This window comes from Delphinus delphis, chromosome 3 (genome assembly GCF_949987515.2).
Source record: "Delphinus delphis chromosome 3, mDelDel1.2, whole genome shotgun sequence".
NCBI classification, from domain to species: domain Eukaryota; kingdom Metazoa; phylum Chordata; class Mammalia; order Artiodactyla; family Delphinidae; genus Delphinus; species Delphinus delphis.
The window spans coordinates 12601007-12615229 of record NC_082685.1 but is presented as its reverse complement, the minus strand read 5'-3'; the positions used below and the strand labels follow the sequence as shown (position 1 = coordinate 12615229).

The 14223-nt window shown below is 52.9% G+C and overlaps 1 protein-coding gene across 2 annotated transcripts; it reads right to left on the bottom strand.

Annotated features, from left to right (window-relative positions):
• Positions 1-999: 999 nt before the first annotated feature.
• TMEM161A (transmembrane protein 161A) lies at positions 1000-10512 on the bottom strand. 2 transcript variants are annotated; one of them, XM_060006654.1, is made up of 12 exons: positions 10345-10512; positions 7391-7494; positions 6878-6958; positions 6393-6490; positions 6124-6280; positions 5121-5272; positions 2933-2993; positions 2693-2836; positions 2476-2589; positions 2160-2334; positions 1945-2041; positions 1000-1566 (listed from the first exon to the last, which is right to left on the bottom strand). In XM_060006654.1, the coding sequence occupies exons 1-12, from the start codon at positions 10510-10512 to the stop codon at positions 1313-1315; spliced, it is 1605 nt and encodes a 534-aa protein (XP_059862637.1). In that variant the 3' UTR covers positions 1000-1312. The 2 variants fall into 2 exon arrangements, with proteins under 2 accessions (XP_059862637.1, XP_059862638.1); XM_060006655.1 differs by lacking the exon at positions 2476-2589 and having other exon boundaries at positions 10345-10386.
• Between the last annotated feature and the right edge of the window lie 3711 nt (positions 10513-14223).

Here is a 14223-nt window from a genome sequence, read left to right as displayed (position 1 = left end):
CCATCCCCTAAAGGAAAGGGACCTTGCCACAAGTCCACTTTTCGCTAATATAACTTCCTTGTTCCCACTCCCTTCTGCCTTACAAAAGTCTTTTATACAGCTCCTCGGAACTCCTTTCTATCTGCTGGATTGGATGCAGCCCGATTCATGAATTGTTATATAAAGCCAATAAGATCTTTAAAATGTACTGTTGGATTTTAACAACACGTACATTAGAATACACACGTGCACGCACGTGGGTTTCCCACTGCATGGCCACAGCTACAGGAAAATGCCAGTTGGTGATGGACCCTCGTCCTCCTTCTCCTGGGTCACCACGGCCTCAACAATGTTCCCATTTGCTGTGTGTGACCTTGATAAGAAGGCAGTCCCCCGTACTTGTGGAAGAGGGCGGTATCCCCCATGGCCCCCTGCCCAGTACCATGGGCTCACCCACCTCCCTCTCCCCCCATTTCTCACACTTGGTCCATTTCTTCTCACCCCCTTTCATTCTCTCTTTGTTTCTTCCTCCCAGGCCTTTGCTATGCTGTCCCTCCATCATTCCCTTCTTTCAGCACTGAAGCCCCAGACTCCCCACCCAGCCTGCACCACTTAACCTGACAGCATGCAGAAAGCCCCTTCCCAAACCGTCTGGATCCTTTTTGTAAAAAGCAGCTTGCTCGGGCTTTCCTGGTGGCGCAGTGATGAAGAATCCGCCTGCCAATACAGGGGACACCGGTTCGAGCCCTGGTCCCAGAAGATCCCACATGCCGCAGAGCAACTAAGTCCGTGTGACACAACTATTGAGCCTGCACCCTAGAGCCCGTGAGCCACAACTACTGAAGCCCGCGTGCCTAGAGCCCATGCTCTGCAACAAGAGAAACCACCACAATGAGAAGCCCACACACCACAACCAAGAGTAGCCCCCTCTCGCCACAACTGGAGAAAGCCCGTGCGCAGTAACAAAGAACGAAAGCAGCCCAAAATAAATAAATTAATTTTTTAAAAAATTGGCTTGCTCCTTTATTTGTTCAGAAGAGTGCCCCCTCCCACCCCCACGCCCACCTCCACTGCAGTCAAACTGGGCACATGCAATCTGGGAACAATGGCTGGCCGTGGGACCCTCTGCCGCTGGGCCTGGGGAATCAGTTTCTAGGCAGAAGCTGAGGGTCCAAGGCGTGGCCACGGCTCAGGCATGCAGTGAAGGGGACTGGCACAGCGGACGCATCTGGGACTCCCAGGACCACATTGCACCTGGGGACACTGAGGGGGTGGCCCGCGCCCCGCTGGCCCAGGACCAGACCTTGGGGCTGCAGGAGTGTCTGCAGGCGGGCTAGGAGCCCGCCAGATGCTGGTGGAAGTACAGGCCGAAGAGGCTGGAGAGCAGTTGGCAGGTGGCGATCCACCAGATGAGGAAGGCAAGGACGCCGCGGAGGAAGAGTGGCGTGAGCAGGCTGCCCAGGACCCCGGCGATCAGGGCCACGGTCTGCCGGGCCTCGTCCTCTTCGGGGCCGACCGGGCCATCGAGGGCTGAGGACGGGGTGGGGGACAGCGGGGGGACGGGACCCAGGCCCCAGGAGTAGCCGCCTGCGAGAGAAACAGGGTGGAGGGAGGGATGGGTGGAGGCGCAGGCGGAGTTGGCCTCCAGGACCCCCACCCATGCTGACACTCACCCGCCCCGCCCCAGGCTCTGCCTCCTTCCACCACCTCGGCTACCCCAGGCTCTGCCCGCACCTCATCTTCGGGCCCCACCCCAGGCTCCGCCTCTGACCTCGCCCCATCTCAGGGCCCTCCAGCCTCCGCCCCGCCCCCTCTATAGCCAGGCCCCGCCCCCGCCTCGCTCAATCGCCGGCCCTCCCCTCCCCTCCCCCACCCAACTACAACTCCAGCCCCTCGCTCCAGGCTCAGCCCCGCCCCGCTCCAACTCCAGACCCCGCCCCCGCCGTCGCCCAGGCGGGTTCTCACCCAGCGTCTTGAGCAGCAGCGTGCAGTTGAGTGTGAGGATGAGAGGAGTCAGGTACTGCAGGCTCACAACTGTCACGTAGCAGTACACCCGCACCACCTAGTGGACAGGTAGCAGTGGCTGCAGCAGGGGACCTTCGGGCTCCGGGTAACCCCACGCCTGAGGGACAGGGAACCCCGCCCTGAGGCCCAGGTTCCCTCCCCGCCCGCGCCGGTACCCGCCGTTGGATCTCTCGGGCCTCGATGCGGCCGGCCTCCCGCCGCAGCTGCTCCACTCGAGCCTTGGCCAGGCACAGGTAGGCCTGCAGGTGGGGCCGGGTCACCGCCAGCCGCAGCAGGCACAGTGCCACCAGCATCCAGAGACGCAGCGAGTCGAAGGCCGAGTCGGACAGCCTGCGCCGAGAGGGGCGAGGGGGCTAGTGAGGCTGCCCTCTGCCCCAGGATCCTCCCCCAGGACGCACTCCTCCCTTAGTCTCAGAGTCTGGAGTAGCCAGAGGGGGCCCCAGCTGCCCTGCCTCCCACTTCCATACGCACAGAGAAGAGGACGTGCTCCCAAAGGGAGCCTGGTGCAGGAAGTCCCGCGCCATGGGCTTGGTCCAGAGCCACAGGACAAACAGGGGGGACAGGAAGCTGGTGTGCAGAAGGAACCTGGGGGCAAGGGCGCAGAGCGGGTAGGCTTGGGCACCCACCATCCCCACCGGCCCCTTCCCTAGGCGCCCTAACGCTCCATCCACCCGGTCCCCCACGTAACTGCAGCATGGGCCGGTCTTCCGACATGGTCAGTGCATCATGGTGGGTCTGGGCCAGCCGCAGGCCTGGGAAGGTGAGGAAGGCACCCAGCATGGAGCCCACTGCTGCCAGCCCCACGCGGATGGCCAGCTTGACCAAAGGAAGACTGGGAAAAAGAGAAGGGTCAGGGCCCCGCGGCAGGTCAGCACCCTGCCTGCAGGTCGCAGCATGCCGCTGTTCCCCCTCCCTTCCCAGGACTCACGCCCAGTCCCAGCCCTGTGTCTTCAGAAGTGGCTCCAAGTTCTGGGTCATACTGGCCAGGCCTGGGGAAGACAAAGAGAGGGTGGTGTCCAAAATAGACCCCTGGGGCCTCAGAGCCTACTCTGCCCCCCTCCCAGACATCCTTTTGTTTTCCAGGTAGGAACACACTAGTGGCAGCCAGGCCCTGTGACAAGCATGAGGACAATTTTGTTCTCCAGTTATGTGAAGCTCAGGAGAATGTGCTAGACAGACACCCTTGACTGGACCGAGGGACATGGGGGCGGAGGGCACTGAGTCTGAGCTTCCCCGAGGCTGGAGGGTCATGAAGGGCTCCACAGGAGGAAATCAAAGTCCTGGAAAGATTTCTCAGTTCAGGCCCCCACATTTTCCACGGAGTAAAAGCAAATAATGTGAGCTCACAACCAAAATCACTAAACACACAAGACAATAAATTACCATAAAGGTGAGTCAGGAGAAAAAAAACAAAGGACAAATTTAGACCCCAAGGCTTCTGTGTGAAATGCCTGAGGAAAATAAAAGTTGGAATTGCAGAACAGGTGACATGAGACTACCTCAGAGGACCAGGTAGATTTGCAAAGGAATCAGTTAAGCTCTTCCAAAAGGAAAATATAATTATTGAAGTGATAAGTTGTTAAACAGCATCTTAGAAGGAGCCAAAGGAGGAAATGACGAATTGGATCTGAAGAAATCACTCAGATTCCGACTAAGAAAGACAGGAAGGTGGGAAATGTGATGGAAGATTAAGAGATGAGGACAGAATAGGAAGTTCAATATAAGTCAAGTCTGAACCCCAAAGGGAGAGAAGAGAGAGAATGAAGGAGAAGAGATATTGAAAGGTAATTATTGAGAAGTCTGCAGAATGGATGATACATACAAAGTATATAAAACCAGATAAATACAAAGAAATCCATACCTAGACACACTGTGGCAAAACTGCAGAACACCAAAAACAAAGAGCTCACAAAGCAGTCAGAAGTTATGACAGATCACCTAAAAGGAAGGACAATTAAGCTGGCAGCCACTGTCAACAGCACAAAAGAAAAGGAACAAATAGAAAGTGAAAATGTAAGATGGTAGAGACAAGGCCAAATATGTCAGAAAACACAATAAATGTAAGTGGATTAAATTTTGAAGTTAAATGATACAGACTATCAGACTTGATGGAAAATATCCAGATAAGGGAATTCCCTGGCAGTCCAGTGGTTAGGACTCTGAGCTTTCACTGCTGAGGGCACAGGTTCAATCCCTGGTCATGGAGCCAAGATCCCACAAGCCATGCAGCACGGCCAAATTAAAAAATAAAGAAAGAAAATAAAGAAAGAAAATATCTATATCTATATATTTATTATTATTATTTTTTAAAGTAGACATACCTCAACATGAGGTCCCTGGAAGGTTGAAAGTAAAGGGATGTCAAAAAGATATAACAAATACTAATCAAAAGAAAGGTAGTATTGTATATTTGAAAGTTGCTAAGCAAGTAGATCTTAAAAGTTCTCATCACAAGAAAAGAAAATTGTAACTGTGCAGTGATGAATGTTAACTAGACTTATTGTGGTGCTCATTTTGCAGTATACACAAATATTGAATCATTATGTTGTACACCTGAAACTAATATAATATGTCAAGTATATATCAATTTAAAAAGAAAAGAAGGGCTTCCCTGGTGGCGCAGTGGTTGAGAGTCCGCCTGCCGATGCAGGGGACACGGGTTCATGCCGCGGTCCGGGAAGATCCCACATGCCGCGGAGCGGCTAGGCCCGTGAGCCATGGCCGCTGAGCCTGCGCGTCCAGAGCCTGTGCTCCACAACGGGAGAGGCCACAACAGTGAGAGGACCAAGTACCGCAAAAAAAAAAAAAAAGAAAAGAAAAGAAGGAAGAAGGAAATAAGGAAGGGAGGGAGGAAGAAAGGAAGGAAGAAAGCTGGAAAGGCTGTATTAATACCAGACAAACTAGACTAAGATGGAAGTATTATTAGAATCAAAATGGGTCCATACATCATGAAAAAAATGGCTGATTTGCCAGGAAGACGTAGCAATTTTAAACTTGTAAACACCTCGTCAATTAGCCTCAAAATACGTAAAGAAAACACTAACAGCAATAACCCAGAGGCTTAAACCCCAGGCCCCAGACTGCAGCAAAAACCCCAGGCCCCAGACTGCACATACCTGGCTCCAGGCCCAGCTCAAGGGTCTCCTCCGGCACCACCTGCACCAACATGGCCAGGAGGAGGAAGAGGAAGGCGAAGGTGAGGCAGACTGAGCGCTCGCCCCCCTCCTCTGCACTGAAGTACAGCCGGGTCACGGTCAGGAACACCTTGCTGGGGGCAGGGCTAAGGAGGCCTCCAGTGCCTGTAGTGACCCCTCCCCCATCCACCACCCCCAACCAGTGACCCCACGACTCCAGAGCACTAACATGGAAGTTCAGGCTTAGAGTCCTGGGGAGCAGAGGAGTGAGCTGCCGGGCAAGCCCAGGACACAAGGCTTACTGCTGTTCAGGCCTGTGTCATCAGCGAGCAGGAGGTCCTGAGCCAGGCCTCCAGCTTGGCCTCATCACACTGCCTGTGGTCAGTTAGAAATGGCCAACTCTGTCTCTGTCTGTCTGTCTGTCTGTCAGGAGGTCAAGTCTCCCTGACTCACTCAGCCGCCTGGCTGAATTCACAGCTCCTGAGTTTCCCGTTCCTCTGACAGGCTAATAGAGACACCAGTCTCTATCTCCAATCTGCCCTGCTTTGCAAGCCTATTCCACAAGGACATTGTCTCCGACTTGGGTCCTCAAAGTCACAGTTTTGCCTCTGCTCTCTATGCAGCTTCCTAAAAAAATGACGGAAGGGACGTCTCTTTGCCAGCCCCTGCATCTGTTCTGGACTACTGAGTTGCTTTGACCCAGAGAATGGACAGGGGTTGGGTGGACCGACTTCAGGCAAAGCCTCAGGAGGCCTGCAGGGCCCCCTTTTCCTTCCTGGCCGCTGTGGTGAGGAAGCTTGCTCTAGACCGCTGAAAGGCAAGCCCACTTGGAGCGGATATGAGGCAACCCAGCTGAGCCCCGGCCCAGGCAAACATAAAATAGTGACTGCTTTACACCACTGAGTTTCTGGGGCGACAAGGAGCCTGGGGTCCAGCTTCCACAGGCCTCCACCTTCCCCACCTGGGGAGCTAAGAGGAAGGATACATAGAGAAGGCGATGGTGAGCAGGCACCAGAACACAGCGATGTTGGTCTCCTTGGCCGGGCCCAGCACATAGTAGTAGGCCTCTGTGAAGAGGTACACGCCACCCGAGTACACCGCGAAGTCCACAAACCACTGGTACTCCAGGAAGAAGCGCAGGACTGCGGGGAGGATGCAACTGAGTCCCCAGCTTAGCCCGCCCAAGATGCTCCCCCCACCAACCCCACCAGGGTGTGAGCCAAGGGCCAGGGGAGCTGGGGACCCAGCTGTTACCGAGGGCATCAACGGCTGTGAGGGGACAGGTCTCTAGCTGGAAAGGGGTGTCACGGGGCACGGATAACGGCTTCTCCTCACTATAGCCATTGGCCCACCTGGGAGGAGGGGGGAATGTGTCAGAACAGCATCCTCCATCCTCCCCTCCCCTGGCAGTCCACCCCACCCCAGCCTGGGAGGCTCTACCATGTCACCCTCAGAGCACAGGAGGCCTAGGAGGTACCTTCTCCCCCAGCCTGGATGTCCTCTGAATGCCAGGGTGGTGGCCACCACCCACCCAGAGGGCTGGCCCAGAGCAAACTTCCAATAAGCATTAAACGCCAACTGGAGGCAACCAGTGAATGACAGTGACCATCTCCTCAGCCTGGGGTGTCCCCAATTCTCCTGTGCCCAGAGCAGTGCCTGGAAGTGGGCAGGTAAGGCCCTGTGCCCTCATGGCCTCCCCTGGAAGGGAGCCACTTACCTAAGACTGGGGGTTCACTCACCGCTCCTTCCTGCCTCTGGGCCTCTGCTTCCCCGCCAGGGCCCGAAGCTCTTCCTCGGAAGGGTGCTTGTATCGGAAGAGACTAAGGGCAGAGACAGGCAGTCAGGAAAGGAACTGCCATGTGAATTGCCCTAGAGAGTTCACAATTTCCACCAGATTCTCAGAAAGGGTCCGAAACCCAAACCGGGACAAAAAGAGTTTCAGGAAACAGATCTACAGCTAGAGTAGGGATGAAGGAGAGCAGGAGTGGGGGAAGCAGCTGCTCGTCTGAGTATTTAGATGGTCTCAGCGATGTGTACAATCTGTCAAAATTGATCCAACTGTGTACTTCAAATATTTGCAGATTATCGTACGTCAATTACATCTCAACAAAGTTGTTTGTTTGTTTTAAACAAAACAAAACAAAACAAAAAAAACCTCACCTTTCAGGGCTTGAGGCGGGGCTAGGAGAAAAACCAGGGAGGGCGGGGCCTTAGGGGCTCCGCCCACCGCCCGGGGAGGGGGTGTGGCTCACCTGCCATTGCAGAGCAGCCAGCGCGCGAAGGAGCAGTGAGGCGCAAGCCTATGCATGAGGGTGGCGGTGAGCAACGTCACCACCAGCTGCACTCCAAGGACAGCCTGCGGGGAGGAAACATGAAGGGCAGTGCCAGCCAGAGGATCACAAGCTCACGCTTCGGAAGCCCGGCTATTTATAGAGACTCTGGGGCCAGGTTGTGGAGGCAGGGCCACCCTGGCTCAAGCTGCTTCTTGGGGAAAGGTCCTGGGGTGGGCTCAGACCCAACCCTGGGAGCCCCAGCAAAACGCACGTCCCTCCCCACCACCTGGCTGGGGTGTGGGGCGGCGGAGAGCACGTGCTGGAGCAGACACTGGGGCCCGCTTTCCTCCTTGTGCTAAGGATTTAAGGATTTAAATCTCCCCAAGCCTCAGTTTTCCTCATCTGGAAATGGGGTGCTTCCTATTTTGTTTCGTGTACTCTCACGACCACCTTCTGGACCTACAACGAGCCGGGCACACCCAGTGGAAGCGCTCTTCTCCCACGGTCCCACGGATGCAGTTTTTGTAACTGTGTCTCAGGTGAGCTTGTAGTTTCAACGTTCACCCAGGTGGCTCTGTCCCCCAAGTCTTTCCCATCTTAAATTATCCCTGATAATTGAAGTCACCCTCTCTCCCTCTCCCTCCCTTTGTAATCAGCCAAGGAGGAAAGCGATCTATTTCTGGCCCACTACCTGTTTCAGGATAAAGACTTACACGTTTGAGTGGGATGACTTTTTTTAATTAGGAATTTTCTTACCAAGTTCTACTAACAAACTTTTAAACAACAATTCATAACACATTTTCATATACTTATTTTAAAACATTTTAGAAAAAATGTTTTTGGTAATCAGTCTGAAGCTGGGTTTTCCTGCTTCAATGCAGTAAATACCAATTTGCTTTCGTAATTATGTAAAATTAAGTGCTCAGGAGGGCTGTCTGCTAGTATTATGGTATTAACAACTAAAATGAAATAAAGATTACATTAATATTAAAACTAATTGTTAAAATTATCCTTTAATCAGGCAAAAATAAGCTAAATTTAATAGGGAAAGCTCTAATGTGATGGCTAGCACTGTAATTCAGAATGACTGCTGAGAAATCCATCATTAAAATAAAAGACTAATAGGATATTTTCTTTATGCTGTGGCTTGTAAACTGAGGCCAGGAACGTTTTTTTAGTAATGAGGTGGGGCGTCATCTTTCTGGTCTCACTGCTCACCCTCCCCCCACCCAAGTGCAGACTGGCTAGCAGGCATTAATGACCCAGAGCACAGTTGGGCCCCTCAAAGCGGCCCCGCCCTTCCTCCCAGGACCCCTCCTCCACTCCTCCCTGGAAACCCAGCACCTCCCAGCAGCTGCTCCCCAGTCTCCCTGGCTCTCCAGACACCTCTCCCTTGTGACCCATCATCCCCTGGCAGAACCTCTCTGCCGAGCTCCAGACCATGCCTCCTCCAGGCCCTTCCCTGGAGGCCCCAGCACCCACCCATCACTCCCATGGACACTGCTCTCGGCTCCTCCAGGCAGCCCAGGCCCTTCCCAGTCTCATAGTAAACGTCCAACTCTGCTCCTCAGCCCACAAGGCCAGGCAGACCCAGCTCAGGACCAACCCGCCTCACTGCCTGGCTCTCTCCCCCGGCGTCCTCTGCGCCCAACCATTCGGGTCTCAGAGACCCTCCCAGACCCCCGGGCTCTCCATCGCTGACCCCATTACCCTTGGACACCTCCCAGGGAGGAGACCCATGGTTCAAACTGCGATCCCAGCACTTGGAGAGGAAGGACGTTAGAAAGGAAGGAGAGGGAGAGAGAGGAAGGGAGAAGAAGAGGGAGGAAGGATGAAGAAGGAAGAGAAGGGAAGGAGGGAAGACATGCATCCCTCCACCTAAGGCTCCCGAGGTCTGTCCAGGGATGTTTCTCACCGCCCACCCCCAGGAGCCTCCAGTCTTAGGGTCCACGCTCTGCAGATCTCCAAAGATCTCTGAAGCATCCCATCAGCCCATGTCCCTCCTCTGCTCAAAGCTCTTCCCTGGATCTGTGATCCCAGAATCCTGCTAAGTGACATCAATGCGACTTTCCTCCATCCCGTTTCCGAGAGCCCCTCCCCTCACCTCCCACAACATCCCGCACCCTGGAACGACATCCACTTTATCAGCCCCTTCCATCAATGCTCTTACTTCAGACCCACCTCCAGCGCCCCTCCTCGGGGTCACCCCCCACCCCAGGCAAGTTCAGGCCGCCTTCCTGGCCCCTCCATCCTGTCTCTCCCTCTGTCCAGTCCTAGGGGCTGGGGGATCTCCGCCCTCGCCCAGCACCAGCCTGACCCACAGGGGCCAGGCTAAGCTTGAAGAATAAACTCAATGGGTTGGACCCAGAACTACGTGAGACCTGAGGGTTCCAACTGTGCTGTCTCCAATTCTGGGACCCTCCCCCGCCCTGAGCCCACCCAGATCCCCTCCGCATGGCCCCCTCCTCTCAGGATTCTCCCTGGTCCTTCGGCACACCCCACACCCGTAGGGAGCCCCGATGGACCCTGTCGGCGTGGCCCCCACGCTCCCGCAGGACACCATCCCCAGAGTGGGCCCCGGGGGACCCCAGATCTCCCTCACGGGGCTCCGAAGGTGTTCAGATCCCCAGTACCCTCCACGGGACGACACCCTCAGCAGGACCCCAGGCCCCTAGAGGGCCCCTCAGAGACTTGTCAGAAGCCCAGAACACTCAAGGCCTTCCAGTTCCCTTGTACAACCTCCGACCCCCTCATAGGTCCCGCAGTGAGACCCTGACCCCAAACAGGGAAACACGGCCCTCAGCGCGATCCCAAATCCCTCAGAGACCTCAGTGCCCACAAAGGGATCCCGGTCTCCTCGGTGTCTCCCTGGACCCCCCTCGGCGGAACCCCTAGCCCCTCAGGGCCCCCCATGCTAAGAGTCGCCGGCTTACCATGTTGCCTGCTGGAGCGCTGTGCCGGGACCCATGGGCCTGGAGCTCGGAGCCCCGCTCGGAACTCGACCAATCAAAACCAGACTTTGGTCTGACAAGTAGCCCACCTAACCAATCGTCAGGCTTGGAGCCGGGGGGCAAATCAGGAGGACAAGGAGTCTCTCGCATTGCATGCCGGAAGTTGTAGTTCAAAGTTGCTCAACGAGCTCCTACCGGGGTCTCTGGGACCCCAGGGTGACCGGGGTCTCTGAGACTCAGTCTCCTCACCTGCACGTATTTCGCACGTTTGAGTGGAATACACTTATTCAACCAATCACTGTCTCCCGCTGGGGATTTCTGAGCGTGGAACTCCCTTGATCAAGAATATTTGGTGGTGGCTTCCCTGGTGGTGCAGTGGTTGAGAGTCCGCCTGCCGATGCGGGGAACACAGGTTCGTGCCCCGGTCCGGGAGGATCCCACATGCCGCGGAGCGGCTGGGCCCGTGGGCCATGGCCGCTGAGCCTGTGCGTCCGGAGCCTGTGCTCCACAACGGGAGAGGCCACAACAGTGAGAGGCCCGCGTACCACAAAAAAAAAAAGAAGAAGAATATTTTGTGGGGGCTTCCCTCGTGACGCACTGGTTAAGAATCTGCCTGCATACATGGGTTCGAGGCCTGGTCCAGGAAGATCCCGCAAGCGGCAGAGCAACTGAGCCCGAGTGCCACAGATATTGAGCCTACGCTCTAGAGTCCCCGAGTCACAGCTACTGAAGCCCGCGGGCCTAGAGCCCGTGGTCCACGAGAGAAGACACCACAATGAGAAGCCCGCGCACTGCAACAAAGAGTAGTTTCCACTCGCCACAACTAGAGAAAGCCCATGCGCAGCAAGGAAGACCCAAGGCAGCCAAAAATAAATAAATAAAAAATAAATTAAAAAAGAACATTCGGTGGCCCTCAATGACTAGATTCCAGTTGCTCAGACTGAATTCAGACCCCTCTGCCTGACTTCAATCTGCCACCAACACTATTGTACGCGCTATAATACAGCTAGCCACAGGCCACGCTTTCTTATATCTCCAGGCCTCTGTAAATGCCATCTTCCATCTTGGGGTGCCTCCTTCCTCCCCCGCTCCCCCCTTTTTTTTCACCTGGCAAAAGCCTTATTTATCTCTATCAGCCAGAACCCTGGTTGCAAGCCAAAAAAAAAAAAAAAAAGTCCAACTTAAATGGGCTCCAGCAAAAAAGGGAAAAATTTAGCTAACGTAACAGAAAACTCCAAAAGCATTGTCAGCTGCAGGCGTGGCTAGATCAAGGACTAAATGTCAGCCTCAGGAATCTGATATTTTCTGTTTCAAGGCTTAGAGGAAAGGGCTTCGAGCCCAAGTTTTTCAGCTCTGTTTCTGTGGATAAGTGTGTTTGCCTGAGTGTGGACGTATTACGTGGGTGTGACTGTCTGAGGGTCTTTATGAGGCCTGTGAGTGGATCATGTTTAGTTGTTTTTTGTTTTGTTTTGTTTTATTTTTCGGTACGCGGGCCTCTCACTGTTGTGGCCTCTCCCGTTGCAGAGCACAGGCTCCGGATGTGCAGGCTCAGCGGCCATGGCTCACAGGCCCAGCCGCTCTGCGGCATGTGGGGTCTTCCCGGACCGGGGCACGAACCCGTGTCCCCTGCATCAGCAGGCGGACGCTTAACCACTGCGCCACCGGGGAAGCCCAATTGTGTTTTTTTTTAAGGAATAACAATTTTTAATATTGGTTCATTAATTGTCACAAGTGTACCATATTAATGCAAGGTGTTAATAATATGGGAAACTGGGTGTGGGGTATATGGGAACTCTCTGTACTATGTTCACAGTTTTTCTGTAAATCTAAAATTGTTCTAAATTAAACAGTTTATTTAAACAAAAGCCTAGATTGTGTATATTTTTCTCCAGCGTTATTGAGATACAGTTGGCATATAGCATTGTGTAAGTTTAAAAGTGATGATGTGCTACACACATATTACAAAATGATTACCACCATAGGATTGGTTACCACCTCCATCACCTAATTATCTTTTCTTTGTGTGTGGTGAGAACATTTAATACTACTGTCTTAGCAACTTTCAAGTACAACAAGGAAAATGAAAGCAGGGGACTTCACAGTGAATAAATTGTATTTTGGGGACTATGTCTCATTACTGCTGTCATCTTTGATCATTTATCTGACAGACATCCCCATGGTAAATTTACTAGTTTTCCCTTTGTAATGAATAGGTATCTTGTGGACAGGTACTTCTTGACCAAATATCTTGTTTCTCATCATACCATAAACCTCTAATTTTAGCATCTATTGATGATTTTTTTAAAATTTTTATTTATTTTTGGCTGTGTTGGGTCTCTGTTACTGCACGCAGATTTTCTCTAGTTGTGGCTTGCGGGGTCTAGAGCGCAGGCTCAGTAGTTGTGGCACACAGGCTTAGTTGCTTCGCGGCATGTGGGATCTTCCCGGACCAGGGCTCGAACCCATGTCCTCTGCAATGGTAGGCGGATTCTTAACCACTGCACCACCAGGGAAGCCCATTGATTATTCTTTTTTTTTTTTTTTTTTGCAGTACGCAGGCCTCTCACTGTTGTGGCCTCTCCCGTTGCGGAGCGCAGGCTCCGGACGTGCAGGCTCAGCGGCCATGGCTCACGGGCCTAGCCGCTCCGCGGCATGTGGGATCTTCCCAGACCCGGGCATGAACCCGTGTCCCAGGCATTGGAAGGCGGACTCTCAACCACTGCGCCACCAGGGATGCCCCCATTGATGATTCTTGATTGCAAAAATTATTCCTGTGTGTTTGCTTAATGATAATTTTCCACTTTTAAAAAAATTTTATTTTAATATTTTTTATACAGCAGATTCTTTTTTTTTTTTTTGCGGTACGCGGGCATCTCACTGTTGTGGCCTCTCCCGTTGCGGAGCACAGGCTCCGGACGCGCAGGCTCAGCGGCCATGGCTCACGGGCCCAGCCGCTCCGCGGCATGTGGGATCTTCCCGGACTGGGGCATGAACCCGCGTGCCCTACATCGGCAGGCGGACTCTCAACCACTGCGCCACCAGGGAAGCCCAGCAGATTCTTATTAGTTATCTATCTTATACATATTAGTGTATATATGTCAATCCCAATCTCCCAATTCATCCCACCACCACCACCGTCCCACCCCTCCGCTTTCCCCCCTTGGTGTCCATACGTTTGCTCTCTACATCTGTGTCTCTATTTCTGCCTTGCAAACTGGTTCATCTGTACCATTTTTCTAGATTCCACATATATGCGTTAATATACGATATTTGTTTTTCTCTTTCTGACTTACTTCACTCTGTATGACAGTCTCTAGGTCCATCCATATCTCTACAAGTGACCCAATTTCGTTCCTTTTTATGGCTGAGTAATATTCCACTGTATATATGTACCACATCTTCTTTATCCATTCATCTGTTGATGGGCATTTAGGTTGCTTCCATAACCTAGCTATTGGAAATAGTGCTGCAATGAACCATTGGGGTGCATGTGTCCTTTTGCATTATGGTTTTATCTGGGTATATGCCCAGTAGTGGGATTGCTGGGTCATATGGTAATTCTATTTTTAGTTTTTTAAGGAACCTCCATGCTGTTCTCCACAGTGGCTGTAACAATTTACATTTCCACCAACAGTGCAAGAGGGTTCCCTTTTCTCCACACCCTCTCCAGCATTTGTTGTTTGTAGATTTTCTGATGATGCCCATTCTAACTGGTGTGAGGTGATACCTCACTGTAGTTTTTTTTTTTTTCTCATTGTAGTTTTGATTTTCATTTCTCTAATAATCTGTGATGCTGAGCAGCTTTCATGTGCCTCTTGGCCATCTGTATGTCTTCTTTGGAGAAATGTCTATTTAGGTCTT